The 27,980-nt window shown below is 37.9% G+C and overlaps 4 protein-coding genes across 5 annotated transcripts; 2 read left to right on the forward strand and 2 right to left on the reverse strand.

The window, feature by feature from the left end:
- Positions 1–1,175: 1,175 nt before the first annotated feature.
- LOC133421676 (zinc-activated ligand-gated ion channel-like) lies at positions 1,176–4,064 on the forward strand. The gene is made up of 9 exons (XM_061711394.1): positions 1,176–1,307; positions 1,384–1,535; positions 1,792–1,836; positions 1,931–2,037; positions 2,134–2,303; positions 2,582–2,700; positions 3,152–3,362; positions 3,454–3,612; positions 3,706–4,064. The coding sequence occupies exons 1-9, from the start codon at positions 1,238–1,240 to the stop codon at positions 3,960–3,962; spliced, it is 1,290 nt and encodes a 429-aa protein (XP_061567378.1). The 5' UTR covers positions 1,176–1,237; the 3' UTR covers positions 3,963–4,064.
- Positions 4,065–5,930: 1,866 nt separating this feature from the next.
- Positions 5,931–9,900, reverse strand: zgc:112148 (uncharacterized protein LOC550424 homolog). The gene is made up of 6 exons (XM_061711396.1): positions 9,821–9,900; positions 9,584–9,728; positions 7,582–7,671; positions 7,022–7,147; positions 6,793–6,921; positions 5,931–6,706 (listed from the first exon to the last, which is right to left on the reverse strand). Exons 1-6 carry the CDS (start codon positions 9,898–9,900, stop codon positions 6,680–6,682), a joined length of 597 nt encoding a protein of 198 aa, XP_061567380.1. The 3' UTR covers positions 5,931–6,679.
- Positions 9,901–13,282: 3,382 nt separating this feature from the next.
- Positions 13,283–16,246, reverse strand: LOC133421677 (proton channel OTOP2-like). The gene is made up of 6 exons (XM_061711395.1): positions 15,773–16,246; positions 15,540–15,676; positions 15,351–15,409; positions 14,734–14,876; positions 13,804–14,648; positions 13,283–13,721 (listed from the first exon to the last, which is right to left on the reverse strand). The coding sequence occupies exons 1-6, from the start codon at positions 16,200–16,202 to the stop codon at positions 13,551–13,553; spliced, it is 1,785 nt and encodes a 594-aa protein (XP_061567379.1). The 5' UTR covers positions 16,203–16,246; the 3' UTR covers positions 13,283–13,550.
- A 2,493-nt stretch (positions 16,247–18,739) lies between these two features.
- ush1ga (Usher syndrome 1Ga (autosomal recessive)) lies at positions 18,740–27,714 on the forward strand. Of its 2 annotated transcripts, XM_061711519.1 has the most exons (4): positions 18,740–19,079; positions 23,753–24,206; positions 25,343–26,139; positions 27,299–27,714. In XM_061711519.1, exons 1-4 carry the CDS (start codon positions 18,916–18,918, stop codon positions 27,300–27,302), a joined length of 1,419 nt encoding a protein of 472 aa, XP_061567503.1. In that variant the 5' UTR covers positions 18,740–18,915; the 3' UTR covers positions 27,303–27,714. The 2 variants fall into 2 exon arrangements, with proteins under 2 accessions (XP_061567503.1, XP_061567504.1); XM_061711520.1 differs by lacking the exon at positions 27,299–27,714 and having other exon boundaries at positions 25,343–26,143.
- The last annotated feature ends 266 nt before the right edge of the window (positions 27,715–27,980 follow it).

A 27,980-nucleotide genomic window follows, 5' to 3' on the forward strand; every position in this document is an offset into this window, starting at 1 on the left:
TTGTGTGCAGCAGATGGGACCCAAGAGAGGACAGGACAGATCTGAGTCATGAGCTCAGAGAGAACATACAGAGGTATTACAGTGCAAAAGAGAGCTCTGTGAAAACTATTAGGGGCAGATTGAAAAGTAATGAGGATAAAAACAAGCTGGTCAAGCATTTCCAAGTGTTTTCAAATTGCTGCTGTGTCAAATGGCACAATCAGAGTCATAAAAGTGTTTATTATCAGCAAGCCCTTAAAGAGGAAACTAATGAGGTCAAAGGTTGTATAAAACATTAGAGTAGAGCTTTTTTTTTTTCTCTTGGCTTTTTCCATTTTCTTAGGCGTCACCATTGTGGATCCACATATTCCACATATTGATTTGGTATAGATTTGTTTTTTTTTCTGTTGAATGCCCTTCCTGACACGACCCTCCCTATTTGTCCTGGTTTTTGATAGACATGATGAGAACTCCAGCTTGTGAGCTGTTTTAAACAGCTGCCCTTTTCATTATAATAATGTCCCTTTAGTCATGTCGTGGTAATGTATTAATCATTTCCAATATTAAACTATAAAAAATATTAAAGTAATATATATTTGTATTTCATCATTAAAACGTGTGCAAGCCTCAGCTTTTCAGCTACATAAAATAAATATTAGGACAGCACAATAAAAAAATTATAATTAAACATTATATAACGTAATTTGCCTGAGTTAAATAAATATCTGCAAAGACCTTTCAACACACAGAACAATCTACAGTGAGACCACAGCATTGTGAAGTCTTTTGTGTTGTATTCATGAGCGAGAGACAAGATCGTTTCAGGTAAACACACATCTCATTACCAGCTCATTCAGCCCAGTCCCCTGCATGCCATCCCTGTCTGTATGTAATGCTGAGAAGAAGCAGCCTGCTGTGAAAACAAATAGCAGATGGAGAAGTGTGCACCTGCTGCCAGGTAAGCAGATAGCAGGCATAATTGCACAGGCGTCCTCACTGTTTACACAGGCTTATTGAGGAGCACGCTGGTGAGGACTCTGTAAATAATTCTGCGAAGGCATTCTTCAGCTATTGTTGCACAGTCACATTATCTCATACAGTAGTGCTCCTGCAGAGGTCTGTAATATAGATAAACATCACAGTCTGCTTTATATAAGAGTCTTGTCAGACTGAAACCTCAAGAATGATGCACACAACTGTCAATCACTCTGCAGTCATTAGTTACATGTGAAGGCCATTAGTTGACAAGTCTGCAGCGATGCTGCCAGGAAAGTCTGACTTTTACAGCACGGAGAGGGCAGTGTTCTTCCTGATTGTACTGACAGTAGGTAAGTGCATTTTGGAAACTATGAGATTTAATGACAATGGATCAAATTTATAACAATGGATCACATTTATCTCCAGTTCTAGGATGTGTACATGGCAATTCCTTGTGCACAAGCCGCAGATGCCTGGCCCACTTGTTAGTCAATAAATCATATTTGTCCCAGCCTCAGAATGACAGCTGCATCATTCCAGTTTATGTGCCATTTATCGAGTACCAAACGGTGGCAGTTGTAAGTACACATTCTTTGAAACAGAACTCAAATGATCCTCTGTTTGGCTGTTATTTAGGTAAAATGTATTTGCAAACTTTGTAATTGTATGACATGTTTAGAATGTGTGGTATTTAGATAAGAAAAACACACAAAGACAGTGTCTTATAAATGTTATTCGTACAAAAAACCCTGAAAAAGAAGTTAATTGTATTCACTTTTTCCACAAAAAATTTGATATTGTGGATATTTTTCTAACCTAATGTCATTTTAACAGGACACAAAGAACACCCGCCTCGTTAGCCGTCTGTTCGCCACAATAGTAAGCTCTATAACTGTTTTTTGAAATGACAGACCTGATGGAAAAACAAAAAAAAAAAAGATTGAATTACACTGGCTTTTATTTTGAAAAATAGAGATGGACAGATCCTGAGCTGGCATGGAACACTTCAGTTTACCCGTATGATGAAGTGATTTTGCCAGTAGATAAAATCTGGACCCCAGAGCTCCATGTAAAAAACGGGTGAGTTAAGTTACATAGCTCATGATTCTAGTTGTCGCGACAAAGTCAATTCTTGGAGCAGCTGGAGTTTAGCTGAGACACCTTCTATGTGTGCAGAATGAGAGCAACCATGGCCCACAACTTTAATGATCTGGTGGTCCTCAGTAATGGCACAGTGGAGCACACCGTGATCATTAATGCAGAGGTCAATTGTGAAGTCAATCTGTTCAACTATCCCTTCGCCGACGATGAATGTCCCGTCCCAATCGAAACCTATTCAAACTTTGGTGAGCTCTGAAATTCACTCTAACATATGTAAACAAAGAAGATTGTTGATTTATCTCAAGTTACTTTGATTATGATTTAATAATAATAATAATAATAATAATAATAATAATAATAATAATAATAATAATAATAATAATAATAATAATAATTATTATTATTATTATTATTATTATTATTATTATTATTATTATTATTATTATTATTATTATTATTATTATTAATAATAATAATAATAATAATAATAATAATAATAATAATAAAAGCTCTGTGTGTGCAGGATGTGGTGCCAAGCTTATATTCAATGAAGAAGTGAAGATGGTTGATAGTTCCCATGGAGACTGGGAAACTATTTATGCGTCCCTCCGTAAACAAAGAGATGACCGCTATTATATCTGGGTAAGTTCACGGACAGCAGCTACAGTCATATAATCTTGAATCGGATAACAATTCCCCTACACCATCTAGTGTTACTGAGGACACCTACATATCTGTGCAACAATGACAGGCTGTAGATGAACTGATCAATAATCTGAATACCACCAAAGGTTTCATTGTTCGATCTGACTTTTCAGGCAGAAGAAATTCCACATTTGCATTGCCTTTTCTTTTTTTTCTAATTTAAATGGGATTTTTTGTGAGGGTGGGGCTTGCTCAGGCACGAGGAACTAATCTGTAATGGAAGCAAAGAAATATACATTTGTAGCGGCAAGAATCACTTCCCTATCACTTTATGGGAACGTTCATATCCTACTATCACACTACAAGACGTGTCACTTCCCACCATTTATCGTCAGCACCACATTGACTGTATGTGATGTTGTGAAACTATGTTTTATGTGCACTTCAGGTGGAGCTGAGAATCAGATACGGAAACCCCTTCATCACATTTATGCTGCCCAGCATTCTGCTTGTCCTTGCGGATTTAATCAGCTTTGCTCTGCCTCTGGGAGGCGGTGAACGCAACTCCTTCAAATGCACTCTGGTGCTCAGCTTCACCTTGTTCCTCAATATCCTGAATGAGGCCCTCCCTGGAGATGGCCAGTGCGGACCCGTCATCCGTGAGTCGTGTGGCACAAACACAGACCATGAAACAGTGTGTAAACTGTAAACAGACTGTGTAAACAGCTAACCGATCTGCACTTGTTGCAGGAATCCACTTCTGTATTTGTCTGATCATGCTGGTGTTAAGCATGCTGGTGTCCATGATGTTGACGCGAGTGGCCAAAGATGGCTGGTGGTTCTTTTGCTGCTGCGTTAAAGGGTCTGCCCCCAAGAGCACGGGAAAAAAAGAAAACGAAGATGATGAGGGTGAGTGAGGCTTACTTCTACTGCTATTGATGATTAGAAGGTTATTCTCAGTCTTGATCTGAAGCACATATTCTATATCTTTCCAAACTCCAGGAGAGGCCAAAGTTGACATTAATGTTGTGCAGCTGGATGAGTCCGAAGACACTCAGATGCTCAGGAAAGTTGTCAGATTTCTCGAAGGTCTTGAGGCCAAGGAGGGGGAAAATGAGTGGCACCAGAAACTTGCAAACATCGTGGACGTTGTATTTTTCTGGTTCTATTTAATCATTGTCGTCGCATATTTTTGCGTCATGATACTGGTGATGGTGAAGTACAAATGCTCAGTTAATCATTTCGAATTCTGGTACTGACAAATATGAGTGGAATTTGCTTTTCAGTGACTTATGACATATATTCTCAGTAAATTTACAGCTCTATGGTCCATGCTCTGCTTATGTATTAAGGTAAACATGTGAACCGCACACCATGTGTATATATATATATATATATATATATATATATATATATATATATATATATATATGTATATATATATATATATATATATATATATATATATATATATATATATATATATATATATATATATATATATATATATATATATATATATATATATATATATATATATTATACAGGTATATATATATTAACCCTTACTGCTCCCCGGGCGCCGTGCCATTGCATGGCAGACCACTGCTACTAGTTCAACTAGAAAATGGGTTAAATGCAGAGAAAGAGAATTTCCCAATTGTGGGACTCTAAGGGAATCTTTCTTTCTTTCTGATCAAAACAATGTGACATAAAGCAGTTTTGAATGAGAATGGAAAATGTGTTTGCAAAAAATGGAAAGTAATTGTCAAACATGGCACAATTAACCTTAAACAACATGAAATGTTAGTCTGAGAGATTAAATAATGTCATTCCACTCGATGATGTGCATAGGGCCCCTACAGACAGACCAAGATAGTTTTAACAGTGTGTGTGAGGAAAGTATATACAATTTACTTTTTATACAGACACCTCTGTCTGGTTGCTGCCAACTTGTCACATGTCAGTACAGGTCGGCTACCCATGTGCAAATTACTTTAATTAAAGCAAAAGGAGTTCATGCCCTCTGCACACTTGCAACAAGGTGGAGCAACAGGAAGATTCCTGCTTATCGGCTTCACACATTAAAATGCCGTCAGCTAGTCTGTCCACACTACCACTTCAGTGAAATGACACTTTTCACTCTCGTCAATGGCTTAAAAAAGCAATTTATTTTGATGTAGGTACTAAAATTAATGATCATTTTGCTGCAAACTATTAACTAATATTCCATTCTCACTTCAGATTGTAGCTGCATGTGAGTAGGACTATTAGGACATGAATAAAGAAAAAAGAGGGGGGGGAAAGCTAAGAAAACAATTGTGGAATACCAGAAAATCACATTTATTATTCACTGGATAAAGAATCTACTCGAACCTGGATGGTAACATGATGCCACCTAGTGGTTGAAACATTCCTTGCAGAGACCCACTGAGTCCAAACTATTTGACCTTCACTACATTTTCTACACATCATACAAATTGGATCTGATAAGATAACACAATGTTTGCTTGGAAACACTATCTTTTCTCTTTAGAAAAAAATTCTGCTAACTGGAAAAGTATAACTGCAGGCTGCAGCCCAAAAAGAAGTCCACGGACAGACCACAAACATGCTTGCAAGAACATACTGGTAATCAACAGGGGAATAGTGTAATAATAATAATAATAATAATAATAATAATAATAATAAGTGTTATAATCTAATCAAAGACGTCTAATTTGTTAAAAGCATTTATCAGGCTATGCTGAAGATATTATTGGGGAACATGCCTTAAGCCAAATGAAGAGGCCACTCGGTTAAATATTTTTTTAAACTGTAAAATATAGTCCATAATATCTATGGTACGATTCATAAAGACAAGTCCAAACAGCCTTAGGAAATTAAAAATAACATATTTAATGTGGCATTATCTTTTAACAACACAGGGCATGTATGTTAACTAGTGAAGGTTTATTTGCATATAAAGAAGAAACTAAGGTACATTTTTAATGCCTGGTGTGCTAAAGCGATAGTTAATGTCGGCTTCAAGTGGGACCAATGTAAACCCAGTTTTATATTTTTAGTTTATAGTTTATTTGTGCTGAAATGCCTGAAGGCATTGTTTTTTTTCTTTGCAAAAGTATATATTCTACAGTATAACTGTAAGTGGGTCATGATTAAGTATGATTACTGTAGGTTTAGTTTACTATGTTTGCTGGAAATAAACTTTAACAGACCGATGATCATTTGAAAATGCTTTTAATATTTTTTCTCTTCCATGTCTCCGCGTTCACCTCGATCATGAACCACTGATGTACATGACGTCAGGTCATCCGTCACAAACACAACACCTGGAAGTGTTTATGGTCATCTCTTGGGGTTTCAACCAGTTCTTCGTCTTCAATCATGTACATGTTGACTGCAGCAACAGCATTTCACTTTGTAACATTACACATTCACTTTATAACATTACATTCAGTTCAAATTCAAATGTTTGCATAAAGTAGAGCATAAAGTAGATGTTTTTTTATTTTTGTATTTTATTTGTAAGAAATTCTGGAAATACATTCTAACAAAAAAAAAAAGACCACACCCAAACATTATTTATTACAAAATATTTAAATCCATATCCTTTAGTACCATCTTTAACACATTTCTTTGCTCAATGCAACATAAATATTTTCCCACAATTCACAGTAGTATATCAACAATTTTAATTAAGGTTTCTCTGAAGGACTGACCCATGGAAAAAGGGGGAATAAAAATAGTGATTTCAAAGAAACGAGTTTAAAGCGTATGCATTAACATTGACCACTGTTAGTGTTGGACCTCAGAACTCCGTGATAACAATCTGCTCTTGAGTAAAGAAAAAAAAAAAAGTCTTAACAAAAGACCAGCCACCTTCTCAACATGAATAAAGCAAGTAAACATTTTTGGCACATCCAACGATGAGCTCCTTCACCCTGCATCTGGTCAGCACAAACAAACTTCACGTTCAGGATCTGTTGGTTTCCTTCATTGCCTTTGGTGGGGGAATTAAAACATGAGTATAAACAGCTTATTAGACAAAAATCTGAAAGGTAAAGCTTAAGATAAAATTTCACCCACCTGCTTAAATATCGTGGTGCCAATGTAGTTCTTCGCTATGTTCGTCAGGTTGGACTTTCCGCCCAGTTTGCATCTGACATAACCATACAGGTTGGCCCACTGCAAAACCAAACCCATAATCACCACAGCCTGGGGGGAAACAACCCAAATAGCACTGAGATGTGTACCAATACTTTGCAGTGGTTTAGATTAAAAGATTCCTGACACGTGTGGAAAAAACTGAACTGACCAGCCATTTTAGATTGAAGGAGAAGATGGTGCTGAAAACAAAAATGACCCAGAAGATGGGGCACACGATGAGCCCAAGCCAGAAGATCTGGGATTCAGCGCTGGTCGTTGCATTCGTACTGTTTGGCTGTAAAAATACACAAGACTTCCTTACATCTACTAGATTATAAAGGCCACAGCAGCTGGCTGATGAGGTTTTGCAGCTACTTTAAATGTTAAAAAAAAAACATTTTCTGGAAGATAAGATCAGTCTAAGAAATTATTATGAAATTTGCTTTGTCTTCAGCAAACTGCAAATCAGAATGAGGTTGATTCTGAGACAACATCTGCATCATTTCAGACGAACCAGAGCAGCTCACTGCCAACATGAAATTTAAATGCAAAAAACAATTGCAAAAAGCCTCTTCTGGATCAAAACATTGTTGTTGTTTTTTTCATCTTGTTCGCACAGGAAAGGTCAAGTAAGAAACCTTTTTTGGTTCAAATTCATTCAATCTATAATTCATCATATCAGCTTGCTATTTACAACTTTTAAGGTTTACTCCCTGGGATTTGGCTTACCTTCTTTGATTCGAACACCCAGTGGCTCTTTCCATCTTCATCCACTTGATTCCACCACCGAAGGCCCACCAACAATCTACCAGACACGTTCTGAAAAACAAACAAATCACACAGACATAGACACACTTGATTTATTTTGAAATACTTACAAATCAAATAAATACTTCATCTTCCACTGTGGGCTTATATTTGACATCTTTTTTGTACTAAATTAATGATAAAAATGCTGAAAGAGGTCTATCCTTTCAGGTATTTTCACTGAATGATGTATATACATTTATTTTGCACACAAAGGGGCTGCAAAATTACAAAACTCATATTATATATCAGTGGGAATTATACCCACTAAATATGTCCTCTAATGAGCCATATGTCATTATCTTACCCAATTTGGCAACAATTTCAATTATTTAAAATAAAAATAAGCAAAGATTAACTTTCTTACCATCCATTCAAGAAAACATATCTATGCATTTATTCTCTGATTTGATCACATCTTAAATTAATAAGGGAATACTGTACATCTTTACAGTTGTCTGTGTCTAATTAATATCACCTTTAGTGTTTATGTACTATTTATTTCATTGTTCATTGCAAGTGTTTCTGTAATTGTGTTAAACTGGCATGCCTGTAAATTTATGTTGAATAAAGTCTACTTACAGGACTGTCTCAGAAAATTTGAATATTGTGATAAAGTCCTTTATTTTCTGTAATGCAAAAATGTCATACATTCTGGATTCATTACAAATCAACTGAAATATTGCAAGCCTTTTATTATTTTAATATTGCTGATCATGGCTTACAGTTTAAGAAAACTCAAATATCCTATCTCAAAAAATTAGAATATACTGGGAATCTTAATCTTAATCTGTAAGCCATAATCAGCAATATTAAAATAATAAATGGTTTGCAATATTTCAGTTGATTTGTAATGAATCCAGAATGTATGACATTTTTGTTTGTTTTTTTTTTTTTTTTTTTAAATTGCATTACAGAAAATAAAGAACTTTATCACAATATTCTAATTTTCTGAGGCAGTCCTGTAGGTAGGAAGAGTACGATCTTCCAACCAAATAGTTCAGGCTGTTCAAATAACTTCTGTTGGTGTAGACTTGATGTAACCTTTCAGCAATTTAAAATAAATAAAAACGGTCAAAATCATCCCCCCTGTAAAACTGCCATCCCCCCTTTCCATCCGTTATGTAATTTCATCAATGAATGTGGTATTACTGCTATTTCAACATTTAGAGTCATCACCAGAAAAATAACACCAGACAAATGTGACAATTTTCACCTGTTTCAGGTAAATTTTCACTTGAAATAAGTAGGAAAATCTGCCAGTGGGACAAGATTTATCTTGAAAGCAAAAAAAATCTTGTTCCACTGGCAGATTTTTCTACTTATTTCAAGCGAAAATCTACTTGAAAAGGTGAAAATTGTTGTTTTTTCCAGTGATGTGTCTTGTTAATATCATTACACTTGTAAGTGTAATGAGATCTTTTTTACTAAAATGAGACATTTTAACTAGAAATAAGACAAATATTCTTGTTAAGATTGTGAGTTTAGTTTAGTTTAGTTTATTTTGCACATAAAACATAACAGTAAAAAACAAAGGTCAAATGAAGCATTGTGCAGGAGAGGTGGAAGCCAAAAAGGCTTATGAAAATGCCTCCGCTTTATAAAACAAATGTTTTTGCAGTGATCCATTTTACTTATCCTGTGAAGGACAGACGCATATTGATGAGTTCAGAAAAGTGTTTTTTATTGTTGTGTTTTGATGTATTAGATGTAAGCCCAGTGGATATTTAAAGCTTACAGAAGGCTGCATTTAACTGCTGCTATGTCATTCCTGCAGTATTTCTGCAAGTGTTTTGGTCAGTGCTATTATTTGTAATATATTATATTATTTGTAATCAGCACAAATTATCTGTCCCCACATGATAAAATCCACCATCCCCCCTGATTTTTTTTTTTACAACTCGAGTACTGTATGTAACCTAACCTTGACAGTCCAAAAGTCACATGACAGCAGCAGGATGATGGAGACCATGCAGGCAATGAACCCGCTGCTTAAGAAGTCACAGAGTAAATACACCAGGATGGCACTGGTCCGGAAGAACAGGTGGAAGAACGACACCAGAGGGTATCTGAAACACACGCCCAAAAGTGTCTTTATATTGAAAATTCAGAACGGAATAGAATTTGTTAGGCTTTTCATCACTCGAGCAGGATATATTACCTAACTACAGACTTTCTTGGTCTGAAGTTTTCATCCTCTTCACCGAAAAGAAGAGAGTCCTGGGAATCCTGAGAAGACATATGTTATATTAATATTAAACATAAACCTGTAACACACCAAAACTGCCTTCCAGGTTTTAATACCAGTAAAAAACTGCATTAAACATTATTTTAAGCCAACGTTTAGACGTGTGGCAGCATTTTCAAACAAATAGTGACAAAGTAAAGCTCGTATTTGATCACCTGGTTCAGCATTTTAAACAAGGCTGTTACTTCCTGGTGACGTGTAGTAAACACAAACCTGTGCGAAGGACCCGACCTGACGTTAGTGTGCCCTTCAATGTGCCTGAATAGAAAAACTGTTTTAAATTCAAACCTTTTTCGTAAAGTATTGCACTAATCTTTAATTTTTTTTAATACGTGTATTTACTTAAATTCCACATTATTTTTTTGATATTTTTCTCAACACTGTCCTTAACCAGTGGTCGGCCACATAATGTTTGTATAAAGTTACCAGGATTATAGACAACCTCTCTTGATCCTTTGTGTATGTAATGCACTCTTTTGCTGGTGGAAAGTTCAGACTATGTTTCTTTTTAATACACCAATGTTTAGCTGAAAAGAAAAAAGAAAGGAAGAAAAGCATTTTGAGCACTGCAGTGGCTCTATTGAACCACGAGAGGGCTTTGTTGACCACAGACTTGTTCATAAATACAGACTGACAGACAAAATACCAAAACATAAAACTGAAAAATTAAAGCATTTTACTAATTTTCACAGATAATTTTCAATTCTTATTTATGCAAATTTATTCGTATGTTTTTAATGAAATATGTACCTCATACTGCTTCATCTTTCAGTTTTTTAATATATGTTAATAAGTGGTTATAAGTGTTTATTTACTGTTTGCTATTTTTTTAATCTGGGTACAGTGAGCGAAATAACCGGAGTCAAATTCTTTGTTGGATAATGTTCAAACTTGGCCAATAAAGATTATTCTGATTCTGATGTGCTTTTTATTTAAATTGCTCTTATATTCTCTTGCCTTGCATTTAAAAATAAAACGTTAGTTTTTCTCAATCTCTTCTATTCCTCTTTTTGAAATTTTTACTTTTCTCTCCACTTAAATCTGATTACCCTGAACCAATAACATTTTTGAAGCTGGGTTTTCTCTTTCACAGCAATTCATGAGATGCTACATGCACTGACTCCCATCCTGAGCATCTTCTTACTCAGTGAGGACTCGATGCTATTGAAGGCACCAGGGATGACAAAAATAAAAGACTGGCGGCCAAGAACCAGTTTCCATTACATGTACATAAGGACCTCTACAGAACAACAATTTATTCATCACATCATCAACATGTGAATAAATAAATGTACAATCAAACATGCAAATGCTTTCAGTTTGTGGAAAACCTTGGAGTTAGTCTATCAGGATTTGTGGTTTAAAAAGCACATTACATATTATTACAGTATATTATTAGCACTACTGCCTGAGCATGTGGCATGCAGGCTCCACAGCGGAAGACAGGAAGGTGGTGCCAAGGGTCATCAATACTGCCCATATCATTGGTTGCCCCCTGCCCTGCCTGCAACAAATGGCCACATCCTGCTGCTTCAGAAGAACTGGGGTCATTACAGCAGACCCCTCACACCCGGTGTACTTGTGTATAAAGCCCTAAACGGGCTAGCGCCACAATATTTGCATGATCTGACAGGGCCTTACCTTCCTAATAGAGCTCTCCATTCTCCGTGCAGGTTTACTCGTAGTTTTTAGTATCCAAATGTAGATTTCAAAGACTGGCCTTCTGCTATCAGGCACCATAAACCAACTTCCAATTTGGGTTAAGGAGGCTGACACCACCCTCACCTTTAAATCCAAACTTAAAACATTTCTGCTTAGTACAGCCTGTAGTTAGTCTAAACGAGTGTGTTAGGGCCAGTAGTCATAGCTGCAGCTAGTAGAGCAGCTCGTCTTAAACATAGCTTCATTGTAGATTAGGGTTGCCACCTTTCAGAAATAAAAATAAGGGACACCCCGATTTCAGCAGCGCAGAACTTCTAAAATGCATAGAAATTTATTTATTTTATATGAAAAAATAAAACGCTTTGATTTAAAGTGCTTTAATAGCATTGAACTTGCATGACTGTACAGACAGCCAAACATACTAGCAACTGAAATAGCTTCCTATGCTCTGTATGTCCACATCAGCCCAGATGTAGAATATAGCTACAGGTGAAGAATATGGTGTAAAAGTTAATTTATTTCAATAAATTCAACTTAAAAGGTGAAACTAATACGTGTATATTACATAGTCTCATTACAGGCAAAGCAAGATATGTTAAGCCTTTATTTGTTATAATTTTGATGATTGAATTGTTTATTGATTTCATAAAATATTCTAATTTTTTGAGATTTTTTATTTGGGGTTTTCACAAACTGTGAGCCATAATCATCAAAATTATAACAAATAAAGGCTTGAAATATATCACTTTGCATGTAGTGGGAAATAATATATTTGTTTCACCTTAAGTTGAATTTACTACGAATGAAGTTTTGCAATATATTCACATTTTCCGACTTTCACCTGTGAATTTATGACATAAATAAATGAGAGCATAATATGTGTCTGTATTGGTTCGGAACGCAACTTTTAATTCCCAATTACGGAACAATTCCGTATTTCAAGGGACGGGTGGCAAACCTATTGTAGATATGCTGCTATAGACCTACGCTGCAGGGGGATATCAACATGATCCAATGAGCGGTGCTCTTCACCCCTTTTGCTCTTTTCTTCTTTTCTTTCCTTTTTTAAACTCAATCGACAGTTATTGATTAGAAGGATCTTATAAGCATAATTGCGCTCCACTGTTATTGTAGTTTGTTGTGCTGCTCTGCCCCACTTTCTCTTCTGTATGTTTGCATGCTGACCTGCAGTCCTACCCTCTGACCATCACAGCGTTTACCTCCATCTTTCTATATATATGTCTCTGTTGTATATCTTTTTGGGCCCTGCACTGAGCTCAAGCCTCCTTCTTGCTTGAGGAGTGAGCAGGCCCTTCTTTTCCCCCAACAGGACGGGGCTTCCCTGGCCGGACGTAGCGCGTGGAAGGATCACGTATCTACTGACATCCTGACCTGCAGTCCTACCCTCTGACAACCTCAGTGTTTGCTGTCTAATTGGCTGAAGGTTTGTCTGCCACTAGGGGAGTTTTTACCTGCCATTGTTCATGTAATAATTGCTCGGGGACAACTTGTATGGTAATAGACGCTACATAAATACAATGTAATTGAACTGAATTAAATTGAATTGAGTTTGTAAATTGTTTAATAGGTTTACTGTTCATGCTTTAAATATTGTTTATTTATTTCTGTGTTCATTTGAAAACGTATTCTTACAGTTTTGCAGAACGAAACAGGTTCAGAAAATAAATGGATGGATGAACTCTTCTTTGTGGTTTTCTTTATTTTCTTTATACAAATACCAAAGCATAAATCTCACTGTACAAGATTATCTTCAATGAAATATTTCTGTGACTTCTTAATAAAATTACATTTTGTATATATTTACATTGTCCAGGTTACCCTCTACTTCACAAATGTATAAAGAAAAGCTTAATAAAAACAAACAACGGTCTATTTACAGAACAGTTTTATAAGGTCAAAACAGTTGCATGTACAGAAACATTTCAAATTGCTGACTGGGTGTATTTGGTAAAACGTGATTTTATGAGTTCAGAAACACTTCAAACAGACTGGCAACTGAGTGCATTCGATAAAAGATGCCAAAGGGAAGTCCCACATTCACGATGGCCGCCCACATGTTGAACTTGTAGAATTCAGTTTCGGTGTCATGGTCAAATTGGGGGCGAGCTCCAAATGCAGGCATGACCCACAGCTGTGAAGGACAAAAAAAAAAAAAGCTCAATGTTGGGATCACGTATTAGTGAATGTGAGGGAACGGGGGAAAAGATACTCACAATGATGTTGCACAGCAGCAGAAACGCGCAGACTTCTCTCAACACCCTCCGCTTCCACAACAGCTTGTGTTTGTGTTCCGCCGTGCCGGCGTGGCTGTGTGCTTCGGTTTCAGGACTGGCTTTATTGTCCACATCTACTCGTTCAAGGTCGTTCACATCTTGGCCTGACTCCACCACATACGGATTGGCAACCACTGAATCTGGCTCCACCTCGTGGAAGGGCTCTCGATGCAGACCTTCGATTATGAAATAGTTCTGCAGGCCGAGCTGGATCACCATAAGTATTCCCCATGTCAAGTTGAGCCTGTTTAGGTAGCCCTTGGCTCGAGTTGCAACCATGGCTACGACGGAGAAGTAGCTGATGATGAACTGCCCCAGTGAGGCGCCCACCAGCAACCCCACATCCAGGCTGCGGGTGGGGTTTTTCTCTGAGACATGTTCCCTGTGATCCACTTTGAAGATGGCACTGCCGATCACAGTGCAAACAGACATCATTGTCACTATGACGATATTCATGACAAAGTGCATCATAACTGCTGAGTCTTTGTCTTCCTCATTGTCGTATGTTTTCATTTTAATCTCATACACGATGAATGTTGCCAGGCCTGCGATCACAAGGAACACTCCCAGAACAGGACCAATGAACACTTCCTTGAGGCTAAATTTGATGTGGTGGTGGGAGGTGTGCTCAGCTGCAGCTCGACCTACGTTCTTCCACATGACGTAGGCCATGGCAGAGGCAAAAAGGCTGTACTCTATATTGAAAGGGTATAGATAGTAGTAGGCCTCCTTGAAGACACCACATGACGAGTGGCTGCACTTACAGTGATCGTCTCCATAACCCGCTGCAACAAAAAAGAGAAATACGTCATGCTGTTATTATTACCTGGCTCCTATATCTAAATGTATTGCTTCTTCTGCTTCATTTACCTTTACTGATATAGAAACTTCTTCCAGAGATTTTAGTGACATTGCTGTCATAGTCAGGAGCAGTTGTTTGATGAAGGGACTCCTCCGTGACTGCTGTCATCCATATAACTAGATTTGTGGACAGGATAAGCATCAGCCCGCACCTAACACAACAACAAAAAGTTACAAAATTAACAACAGTCCCAGGGAATATATACAATTCTCAATATGATTCAATATGAATGCAAAATTTTAAGTTGGAGTGAACTAGGATATTAATTTTTGCCTTTGGTATTTCAGCTTAATGATAATATAATAATGAAAATAAAATACATTTTTACCAATCCAAGACTAATCCACAATTAAAAGAAAGTGTTAACTGCAGAATATTTAGATCTTACATTAACAAAAATTATAAAATTACATTTTTCCAGGGACTTTAAAAAAAGACAAAAGCCCACAAGACAATGGCACAACATAAGTGATGTGTGCCTGCAGCAATTTTTTTTAAGCTTTTCCAACCAATTTCCTAATTTATTTATATCCCATGTTTACAGAGACACTTAATAAATAGAAAGACAAATGGCAATAATAATACTAACAAAATGAAATAAAAATCATAATACCAAAATACTTACAGTGATAAGTTCTTTTGGAGCTGCACACAGTCTTTTGCGTGGATCCATAAGAAGTATGTCTGCAAGTAAAATTCACAGTTACGATAATGTCCAGCCATCAAGACATAAAAATAAGAAATCAAGAAGGGAGCAAACACTTTTTCATACAACTGTATATATATATATATATATATATTTTTTAACATTTACCTGCACCAGCACGAAGACAAGCTGTATCACAGGAAATGCCACTTTAACAGCTGAATCACAGTGAAGGTATCCCACGTAACTGGCCACCTTGAAAATGTCCATGGCAATACTGAGGAGTCCAAACAACATAAGTCCTCCTGAAGGAGCGAAGATATGGAAAACAGAAGACATGAGACATGAAAACACGTTTAAATTTGCAATAACTCCTCTGTACATGAAAACATATACTTTACCTCTGAGCCATATAGGTCCAGCATGATCATCTTTGTGCACAACAGCATTTTCTGTTTTGGCAGTGAAGATGGTGTAATAGATCATCCAGATGCAGCTGAGGAGTTGGAGGATTATAAGGAAAATCTGCAAGTCAGGGGTGCTGATTTTAACAGCGTTTGAAGCGGTGCCGCTGACCAAGGCACAACCCAGGATCAGAATGTTGACACAGATAATCCCAGACAGCATCCAGCCCCAGTTTCGTCCGCGGTCCCTCACAACTTCAGAAGATGAGATATTCCCTTCAGGTTCATTCGTGCTTTCTGCTTGACCTGCTGCACCGATGCTGTTGGAGAGGTGTGCCTCCTCCATCTCTTTGTCTTTGGTCGTCATCTTGCAGGGCTCACACAAATCCCCGCTGGTCAGACACTGACACTCAGCTTTGAAACACATGGCTCTTCTCTCTGAGATCTTTTCACTAGTGAAGCGTTTTCTGCGTCTGAAACCAGCAATGAGACATGACAGGTTTAGCAGCTACACCCAGTTCCTGACTCCCTTATAAAGGAAGCTCCCGCCCCAAATGAAACCTTATAAATGCAAAATTAACATATGAAACAAAAATATTTTAAATAAATTTAAATAATAATATCCATCTATGTTAAGACAGAAAAAAAAGGAATGCCCTCAGGATAGGTTAGATAATGCAAATATAAGCTCTTTTCAGTTATTAAATCGAGCTACTGAGAAAAATCAGACCATTTAAAAATGCAAAGTTTCAGGATATCAAGCCTACCTGATGGAGCAGACTGCAGCAGACTGGAGCAGACTGAGCTGTTGTGGCGTTTATATACCTCCAAAACACAGTTGTTTACGTGCAAAGACCCATAAACGTCAGACTGTTTTTTGAACAGCATAGTGTCACCAAACAGAGTATGTTTAGCTCAAAATACTGCCGTAAAGTTCAAAAGAAAGTTTCCAAGAATAACCATTTCTAATATATTCCACATAACAAAAAACCGGTTCCATTTCCAATAAACAGCAAGTTTTTTTGATATTACAAAATAGATTTTAATGTCAGTTCTATAAAGTTGTTTTGACATGTTTGAACAAAATACAATAAAGTGCGTATGATTTTTATCATCAAAACACTTTTTTTCTCCCCTAATAACTTTGCATTTATGTTTTTTTCTGCTCCAGCTGATCACTTAAAAAGGGAATCCAAATTCTCTGAAGCCTTGCCATATCTAAATGGCTTGAGGTGTGGCAGATGGAAAGCTACTATCTGTCCTATCTGAGCACTATCTGTCCTTTTTGTCATGGAGGTTTCTGTTGGGTTTCTGTGTGAGAATTTTCCAATGGTGTTACTTTGTTCCGATTAGCACTTATGCTAATTTATCCCTTTTTCAACGGGGCGGGGTTGAGAGCTGAGGTCCTTTTTCAGTGCAACAATGTAAAGTTGGAATCTTTCTTTGCCAGAGCTCATATTTCTGCACAGGAATGAAGTTTTGAGACGAGAACAAGGATTTATTGGTAACAACAATGGGAATTGTGACAATTGAGTGATTCTGATTTCCTCCTTCCAGTGTTTGTTAGTAATAAGAGCTTAGGGTTAGACTTTGAACACGAACTTAAGCTCACACTCAAAAGTCTGCTTTTATTTCACGAGTTTAGCGTTGAATATATGCTTTTTGATCTAAAAGCATTTACCAAACTCATTTGAACTACATCTCAAATTTGTAGTGATAGGTTCAAATCTTGTCTTTTACTGCATTATTATTCTAAAACTAAAATAGTATCACCATAGTAAAGAAATATATAATCTTAAAAACAACATTATGGGCATAAACATGTGCAAAAATGAAATCTAATCATCCAGCATGTTCACCATCTGGGTTAAAGGTGGAATACTTTAGGCTTAGGCATGAAAAGGGCAAACAATATGGGTTCTTTATGGTTTTAGTAATATTGGCTCTAAACAAAGGTCAGGAGTGATCCATGTGGTCTAAATGGGCACAAGCTATGAAAGGAGCAAATTGGTTATATGACCCATATTAGAAAATAAATTTGTGGGCCCCATAAACAGGTCGAAACCATATGCACATTCAGCAGGCTTGCCACCCGTCCCTTGAAATACGGAATTGTTACGTAATTGGGAATTAAAAGTTGCGAACCAATACGGAACCCAGTTTATTCTGTATTTCACAATTGTCCCATGCACGTCTGTCACACACATGAACAACGAACTACCAATAATGAAAAAAATAAAGGACAAGATACATTAAAGACAGCAACATATGTCAGTTCACTCTCTGTTATTTATTGATGTCATAATACACAGATGAAGGTTGTAAAATTTGAATATATTGCAAAACTTCATTTGTTTCAGTAAATTCAACTAAAGGGGAAACAAATATATTATTTCCCACTACATGAAAAGTGAGATATTTCAAGCCTTTATTTGTTGTAATTTTGGTGATTATGGCTCACAGTTTATGAAAACCCCAAATAAAAAATCTAAAAAAATGTGAATGTTTTATGAAATCCATAACCAATTCAATCATCAAAATTATAAATAATAAAGGCTTAAATGTCTTGCTTTGCATGTAATGAGACTATGTAATACATCTTTTAAGTTAAATATAAATTAACTTTTACACCATATTCTAATTTTCCGACCTTCACCTGTATGTATATTACACATCTTGGCAGTTGCTATATGGTTGACTGTCTGTACAGTCATGCAAGTTCAATGCTATTAAAGCACTTTAAACTTTAAATCAAAGCATTTTGTTTTTTGATATAAAATAAATACATTTCTATGCATTTTAGAAGTTTTGGGGATGTCCCCTTTTTTTGGTGCCTGCGCTGCTGAAATGGGGCGTCCCTTATTTCTATTTCATAAAGGTGGCAACCCTACATTCAGGGGTAGGACCAGCAGGGAAACTGCGAGGGGCTTCGGGGTCCTCTCTGTGCTGAACAGCCGCGGCCAGCAGGAGCAGTGTTTTCCCACAGGATCATGCGCGTCCCTGGATACCGGTGACGCGCTCCGGGTGGCCCTGCGGGACAAAGTGACACTTTTCTGCGGGCGCCGTCACGCCCGCGTAACGACGACCATGGTGGTGGAGCTCACGAGACGGAATGGAGTCGCTGCAAAGAGGACTGAGCCATGAATGACAGGTACCACAAGGCGGCCCGGGACGGCTACCTGGACCTGCTGAAGGAGGCGACCAGGAAGGACCTGAACGCGCCGGACGAGGATGGCATGACGCCGACGTTATGGGCGGCTTATCACGGCAACCTGGAGGCTCTGCGGCTCATCGTGGCCAGAGGGTGGGTATGTTTAAGATATGCATGTGCGCAGAACGGTAAAGTAAATAAATAAATAAAATAAAAAGTCCAACACACACGCCCTTTTATAAGAAAAAAAAAATAGTGATCATTTGTGACGACTACAAATGTATGATTTATTTTATTTAAATGTAATAAGACTGTTGTGATGTGTAAAAGAGATTTCTAAACTCTGGTCATTTTACTGTTAAATAAAGAAATGAGCAAAAGTAACCCACTGCCCATCAAATCTGAATAAAACTAGAATTTACCATATAAAATAAGATTTCAATGCTTGACTCTCTTAAAGGCAGTTTTGCAGTGGGATATTTCAAAATCCCTCTACATTATTAACACACTAAGAGGGCGATATGGGACAAAGGTTTATATGATGATAGTTTAAATTTATTAGACATATTGAATGATACTCTGCTCGTTTAAAATAGTGTAGTTGTGGTTCTCCAACAACACAATAACAATGTAATCTTCAATATCACCATAAAGCAAAGGCTCTTTATTATACACTTGTATGTTGACAGTTAGTCATCTTCAAAATGAGGCAGGGCTATAAGATAATACTGCCAAAGTTAAAAAAATCAGTCGACTTAACGCTTTAGAAAGTTCTTTAATCTCTTTTTTGTGTCTGTAAAGAGTATGTATTGTTTCTCCAGACATCCTTAATAACTCTTGTCTAAAATATGGTTATTCAGTGTTTCAATAGCTTATTTTGACAGAAACTAACTGAATCAACGATCTGAAACTGGCAGCATTTGTGATCTCCCAGTTTCATAACTAGAAAAACAACTCATCCTAATCTCAAGAGGTTGGAGCATGATGAAGCCCGGATACACTTTAGCAAAATGTGCAAATACAATTGGTTTTCACATCCAATGGCCCATTCCTCATTGTATCTGCTTGACCTGGTTTACATGCCAGCTGGAAAAATGTGCTCATCTGAGTCTGCTTCACTGAATCCTTTGAAAACAGGACAGAATCATTCATCAGTGTTTTTTGGAAGTAAAATATTAAGCAACAGATAGGGCCAAAGAGTCCCAGTTTTACAGAAACAAACAGCAGCAAATAAAGAAAGGGTACACACTCCACTGAAATCCTTTTTTCAGGCCTAAGTGTTAAAATCAAAGTTAACTGGTAATGTTTTGGTTCTTGAACATGTTCCTCCTCTAATTCAAAATGTCCTTCAGTTGTAATATGCTGGTGGTCTTCAAAAACTAAAAGGACGTCCAGCTGAATTCAATATGCAGTCAGGATGACCAGGACCTGGATCAGCTAAAACATTTAAGAGTTAAAGCAACCCTAGGTGTACTGTTAGATAGTAAGGAGCATACTTAGCTTGTTATGAACCACAATGACATAAACTGAAGCCTTTTTGAGTTAGAATGGGTCATGTGTTTGCAGAAAAATGGAAATTAATGTTAGCATATAGGCCGATAATGTAAGCCTCTGACAAGACTCAAAAAATGTCTCTCCACTGAAGTAATAATGTGAATAAGGGCCCTGCTGACCAACTACTGTTAGTATATGCAAAAGGAGGCGAGGACGTGGCTTCCGCTTCAAAGACTCGCCTATTTTCTATGTAAGTACTGATTCAGTCCTATGAAAGCAGAGGTCGTGAACTCCTTGTTTTGCATCCTCTGGCAATGCTTAATGCAGCTTTGAAAGTTACATTGTATAGATAATATGATAATGTAACAATGAACGGATGGAGATTCCTGTACAAAATGTCCCGTTTATACACTCTTTGTGCACAAAGAAAGTTGAAATTACCTCAGGTTTTCTGTTGAGACCCCATCCCCTTAAATTGCAAACACACATCCCATTCTCACTCAAATCCCTCTTGATTCATTGTGTTTTTGGTCCATAATAAAAGCTGACACTCCTTGCAATCAAATAATAGATCTAGGGTTGATATAACTCTATAATCGTCCTCTTAAACCTAGACCTTAGATAAAAATGGGTAATTACCACAAAATAAATGTAAACCAAGCTGTGGTGTTATTCATCTGTAAAGCGATGCAGCATTTCTCTTTTGATAACACCAGACATACAGCCTATTTGTTGATTGGCATGTGGTGCTAAAATTAAACATTAACAGTTAGTGTAAGTCAAACTCGTGAGATGTGATATAACGAACAGAAGTTTAACCCTGATGAACCGTGTCATGGGAAACATGTCATACATGCTATAATATGGCAAGTATATTGCATGGCTGCTACCTGCAGAGACATCAAACTGTCACAGGAGGGGACGATGGAAACAGCCCATAACATGATATTGAGCAGGGGGCGGATTGGTGAGCACTCCTACACTCAGCATTATACTGCAGACATAAATTGTCCCACATAAAGCTATCTTAGATCATCACTTTGTACGACTACCATGTTGCATAACCTGAGGTCAGACAGTGATAAATATGTCATCTTGGTACACCTAATTTGTATTTAAACCTTTCCCATCAATTTATAGCCATTTATGTTCCTTCATCTGTTTAAACTCTGTCCTAACAGCATGTTCTTTGGTTGGATGTTTTATCGTTGCTCTCAGGGCCGTTTGCTTTACACAAACAGTCCCGACCGTTCAAGATCTTGTCCTGTCTCAACATAAAGAGCAATATGTTGAAATCAGAGTGGGGCTTCGCCAATCGCTGCACAAGCAGGATCTGGCTAGCCCGACACACATTCCCTGAGAAAACCTGGCCGTGCCATCCATCAATAATACATCTTCACGTCTATGGTAGTTTTACGTTCAGTGTATAAAATATTCATGAGTGTGTATGAGGCTACAGGGAAGGACACAAACAAGACATGATGAGACAGTTCAGCAACTTTTGGACTTAATGCTTAAAAAAATGCTTTGAAGTTGAAATAATGTCACGAAATCTTTGTTTAATTTGATAAAAAAAAGAAACATTTCTATATCAAGAATGAACCATGTTTTGAACAGAATCCTTTATTACTGATAAAAAACTTGATGAAGTAATAGTTTGAGGAAAAATATTAGTAACACGCAAATAAATTGTTGTTGACAAATTTGAATATTAAGGTCATAGCAGAAAAAAAATAACAAGAGCATCATAAACAACTGTTCTGTACGTCATCCAACAAGGTAGGGCTGCACGATTAATCGTTAAAAAATCGCGATCTCGATTCATGCTTGAACGCAATCTCATTTCCAAATGACGACGATTTAAATATATATATATATATATATATATATATATATATATTTTTTTTTTTTTGATGTTTATTGTTTTTATTTCCAATGTCAGCTGTTACAAAGTTGATGCCAGTCTTTTATCAGGCACCATCATATTTTTTGTAACGTTTACCTTTTGTATCGGCAGCTTCTTAATAGCAGCAAAAGGCAATGGGGGGTTCATCCCAGCCAGAGGAATAATTTGTTGCCTCAGAACTACAGGATCTGTTACAAGTCCCCTTTCTGAAAGGGTGTTCAACTCAGGGAGGAACAAATATTGTTCAAAATTGTTATTATTGTTTAAATTATTCAAAGGTTTGTGTAAAGAAGACAAGAGATGTTTATTGTTATTATATTTTTGTTCAGCTGTTGCAAAGTTAAAGTAATAAGTGCAATACATTTTATATTGGAAAAAAATCGTGAGAGAATCTTGATCTCAATTCTAAGCAAAAAAATCGTGATTCTCATTTTGTCCAGAATCGTGCAGCCCTACAACAAGGTACTAATCATGTTCTGACTTGAGGAATTCAGTGTGACATCACCAGACATGCACAGTAGTGCTTTCTGAGCCAGGTGCAACTTATGAGGCCTCCTCTGAAACAGGATACAAGCACTGGAGCGTTGTATCTGGCAAGCCCGAGGTCAAATTACAGACCTGAAGCAACAGTGCGACACTCATAGAGGTAACCCTCAGGTTAGGCCGGCTGAAGAGGGGAGGATGCTTGGCATAGTGTTGGCTAATACACGAGTGCCAAACAGCAGTCACCCCACACACAGAGGCTGTACCCTCATGCCACTGGCCCACATTTGAGTCACAGCCTGTGGCTCTTCCTGCCTGTCCCCTCTATGCCCCCATTTCATCTCAGATTAGTGTTAAGGCCCTAAAGCCACTAATTCTTTGGTGGGGAAAAAGAGTAATTGGACATAATAAAAGCCAATGCATTATTTTGAATGTTTGGTATATTCCAGGTGGCTTTTTTGTTAACAATATTGCAGCTAGAATGTTCCTGGTTCAAATTCCAGCTCGGGCCTTTGTGTGTGGAGTGTGCAGGGGTAAAAGGCAGGGGTAAAGAGATCTGGGATAGGATCCAGCTGACTCATGGCCCTGATAGGAGGAAGAGGGTTTCGATGTTGGATTGAAGGGTATATCTGATATCAAACCATCCTCAGTGTTTAAAATATCAATTATTTCACAGGAGATGACCAGTTGTTCTCTGAAAGGGTAATGTGGTCTTTTGACTGAACTTAAAGTCTCATTAGCAAGTGACGGATGGCAAGTCAGTGGTGAAAACATAAACAGATAATCACATGCTAACTCATGATTGAGTCATCTAAAGAAAACAGATGACAGGAAGAAGACAATGTTAATCTTTAAACTCCCCTCAGCACTTATGGAAATATTTATTCAATCAATGCTTCTTGAGTTAAACGTTGTTTCCTGTCCTTGTTCTTATGGCCTGCAGAGGAAACCCAGACAAGTGTGACATATGGGGAAACACACCACTCCACTTGGGAGCTGCTAATGGTCATCTCAACTGCCTTTTCTTCCTGGTGTCTTTTGGAGCTAACATCTGGTGCCTGGACAATGACTACCACACCCCGCTGGACATGGCTGCCACAAAGAATCACATGGATTGCGTCCGGTACCTGGATTCCATCGCTGTCAAGCAGACAGGTCTCAATCCCAAACTGGTCAGCAAGCTGAAGGACCGGGCGTTTCGCGATGCTGAGCGCCGAATCAAGGAGTGTGTGAAGATGCAGAAGAAGCACCACCAACGCATGGAGCGCAAGTTTCATAAAGAAGCCTCTGAGGCGTCTGCGTCAGATGTCATGAGCTTTTCAAGTTATTCAAGCAGCTCTCTTAGCAACAAGCTACACAACTTCAGCACAGCCAACGTCAGTGTGCCATATTCTCAGGTAAGGACTTTATTTGATTTTAGATGAAGGTTTCATGGAATGGTTGATTCAATTCATTGTGAACTAAACAAACTAGGGGTGTAACGATACACTAATCTCACGATATGGTACGATACACGATATTGAGGTCACAATAACGATACGATACGATACTATAGCAATATTTTTTTAACAACCTTGCATGAGGAACATGACTGGAAAAAATGGTCTTTTATTTGAAAGACACAAAATACAAAACAATGCTGTGCATTTGCCCTATTGTTACAGTTTTTAATGCTTTATAACTGTTTAAGTTTTAAAGAGAAAGCCAGGCCAACCATTTTCCACACCGGTCCGTGATCGGGACCGGTATTACTTTCTTCTGAGCGTAGTAAGATTTTGGTCCACGGGTCGAGGCGCGGTCGGCACGCGTGGTCGGATGTGCGTTACTAGTCAACACAATAGATTAATATTAAAGGGAAAGTTCCGTTTTTTACAACCTGGACCTTATTTCTGGCATTTTTTATGGTCGTATACTCACCCAGAAACGTTTGGTGTCATTTGGAGTCCTTCGGAAGATATTAGGAGTTTTGTGCGAGCCGCTTCTCCATGTAATGGTAGTGAATGGGGCACAGCGGGACACAGACGATGCAGCGTCTAAATAACACATTATTGCAGCGAAACTCGTTCATTTCTTTTATGAATCACTAGATCTGCTTCTGCGCGTCTTCCAGGACCTGTTGTCTACATCCGGGGCTGTGTGTGTAACAAGGAAATCAGTTTGTAAACAAGACCTCTGACCTGCATGACGTCATCTCTGACGTCATGCAGCTCCTTATATCTTAACTCCTTATATCTTCCGAAGGACTCCAAATGACACAAAACCTTTCTGGGTGAGTATACGACCATAAAAAATGCCAGAAATAAGGTCCAGGTTGTAAAAAACTGAACTTTCCCTTTAATAACACAATATCGCGATACACTTTGTAACCTCCACGACACGCATTGTGATGTTTTTGTATCGCGAAATTTCGTGGCACGATATATTGTTACACCCCTAAAACAAACCCACACAGTCTTGAAGCTTAATCTTCCCAAAGTAAGCCTTTGATTTGTGATTGTGCTCTCTTTATGCTGCATTATTTACGTTACTGTAGGCAACTCTTCATGCCACAACCCGGGGAAAGACGAAGATCCAGAAGAAGCTTGAGAAGCGGAAACAAGGAGAAAGCAGTTTTAAAATCTATGAAGATGGAAGGAAGAGTGTGCGCTCCCTTTCTGGACTTCAGCTTGGTAATGACGTCATGTTTGTCAAACAAGGTACCTACATCAACTCAAAGGACCGTGGCCGCCGCAATGTCCGCGACATGTTTCCTAGAAACAACGTTGATGCCATTTCACGTGCCATGAGTGAACCGGACCTCCATGGATTAGATGTGGACTATTCTGAGATCAGCACGGATTCTGGACATGATTCACTGTTCAACCGCCCCGGTCTTGGCACCATGGTCTTCAGGAGGAACTATGTGAGTGGGGGAATGTTTAACATCGGTGGACAAGATACAGCTAGCGTGGCCCGCTCGGGAAATAACGTGCGTTTACGCAGTCGGCTGCAGCAACAGGCAGGTCTGGATGAAGACAGCATTGGCAGTGCACACAGCCTGCAGGAGAGAAACATGGAAGAGCTGCCTTGGGACGAAATTGAATTGGGGCTGGATGATGATGATGAGCCTGACACGAGCCCTCTTGAGGTCTTCCTCGCCACACAAAGCATGAGCGAGTTTTACTCCATCTTTAAGAGGGAGAAGATTGACTTAGCAGCACTGCAACTGTGCTCTGACCATGACCTCAAGAGTATCCATATTCCCCTAGGGCCAAGGAAAAAGATCTTGGACGCCTGTAAAAGGCGACTGGAGACCATAGAGGACCCTGACTCCATCGAGGACTCAGAATTGTGAGTGTGGAGATATTTTAACGTTCCCTGTTGTAAGTATTTGAGCAAATTATGTAACATCAGAGTGTAATGGTTTGCAAATCTCATAACCTACTCTTTATTTACAATAGAAAATATGTCTAATGTTGAAAGTGTATGGGGAAAATGCACGCATTATGTCATCAAAAGGATCAGAGAATCTTGATATATATGGAGAATGTACTAGGGACAAGGCTGAAAATCAATACTGAAAACCTGTGATGTTTGGCATGTCAGGTAGCAGAGCATTAAAAATAGACCAGATTGTGGAATGGAAATCATTGCATTGGCTCAGGAACACTTCTGGAACCCACCGAAGAACACAATCTTAATATTGCATCCGTCAAATTAAAAAGGAAAAGGACCGTTTGACTTGTTATCAAAGACCTGCAACCCTGAAGGTAGGGAGGTACATTAGTGCTCAACATAGGCAGCTTGTCATTCGGGAAAGGAAACATCAATGCTGAAAGGTAAATACAAGTTTTAGTGGAACATATGCCCTCACCCAGCAAGCAAATTGTAGAGAGTCCAGGAGCTTAACTGGCCTGTCTGCAGTCCAGACTTGTCACCTACTGAAAACATCTGGGGTATTGTGGTACAAACAATATGACAAAGAGGATTTAAGACTGTTAAGCCTCTTTAATCTTTTATTAGAAAAGAATGGGACAGCATTCCTTCTCACGTTTCCTTTTCCAGTTCCCAGACGTACATGGTCTGTTGGGACGTTAAACAGTGGCTAACATCACCTCCTACCTACTTTTTTGAGTTTTTGCTGCCACTAGTTGTATTATGTGTGTGTATATATATATATATACATATATACAGTAAATATACACTTATATGTTTTTTGTTCCTGATTTTAGATTTTACTTTGGAGGGTTCTTTTTTCTTTTGTCAACAAAACAATGCCCTCCTTGAGGAGTGATGGATTAGTAAAGCTATCTTTATTATTTGAATACAAACACACTCGGATGCAGTTCTGGAAAGTAGGCAGGGATTCACTAAAGACCAAGTGCCAGAATAATCAACAAAATTCCTGATTTCACCGGTTTCTTGTTAATTAGTGTTAGCCTCTGAGATTCAAAAGGAAAACAAACTACTTGGATAGCAAACATGTGTTGTCTTCTTGTCTCTTCATCAGATAAAGCTTATGGACGGTCATCCTGCTGTTTCCTCATCCAGCCAAACAGGGCCGTGGAGTCTTGTGGAGTGGATGTCACATGTGGGAAGAGAGGACTTAATGTTTTAGACCTCCTTGTAACTCAGCTGCAGCAAAACAGCAGAGATGCTGTCACGATCAATTTGTCAAACAAGAAAGAACAAAGGTGAGATAAATGGTTAACATGATGTTTTTTATGGATGACCAAAACTGACATAATTAAAAATTAAAGCAGAAATATATATATTTTGTCTTTCTTTTTCCTTTTACGTGCATTTTCGCAAAGAAATGTATATATTTAGTTTTTCCTTTTTCTTATACGTGCATTTTCGTCAGGAAATGTATATATTGAAGCAGGATCCTTCCCGTTTATTGACCAATAGTAGAGGAGCTGGACCAAGAAGGGCAGCCCTCCACACTATAATGAGGCAGAAATGCATACGGTAAGGTAAAAAGAAGAGACAAAGGAATTTAAAAACAAGGAATGCATGTATAAGGAAAAGGAAAAACAAAATATATACATTTCTTCATGAAAATGCACATATAAGGAAAAAGGAAAAACTTAATATATATATTTCTGCTTTTATTTTGAATTACCGGTATGTCAGTTTTGGTTCTCCATAGTTTTTTACAGTGTCTTGTTAGCTCACCAAATGGTCTCTTC

Source organism: Cololabis saira, chromosome 21 (assembly GCF_033807715.1).
Source record: "Cololabis saira isolate AMF1-May2022 chromosome 21, fColSai1.1, whole genome shotgun sequence".
NCBI lineage: Eukaryota > Metazoa > Chordata > Actinopteri > Beloniformes > Belonidae > Cololabis > Cololabis saira.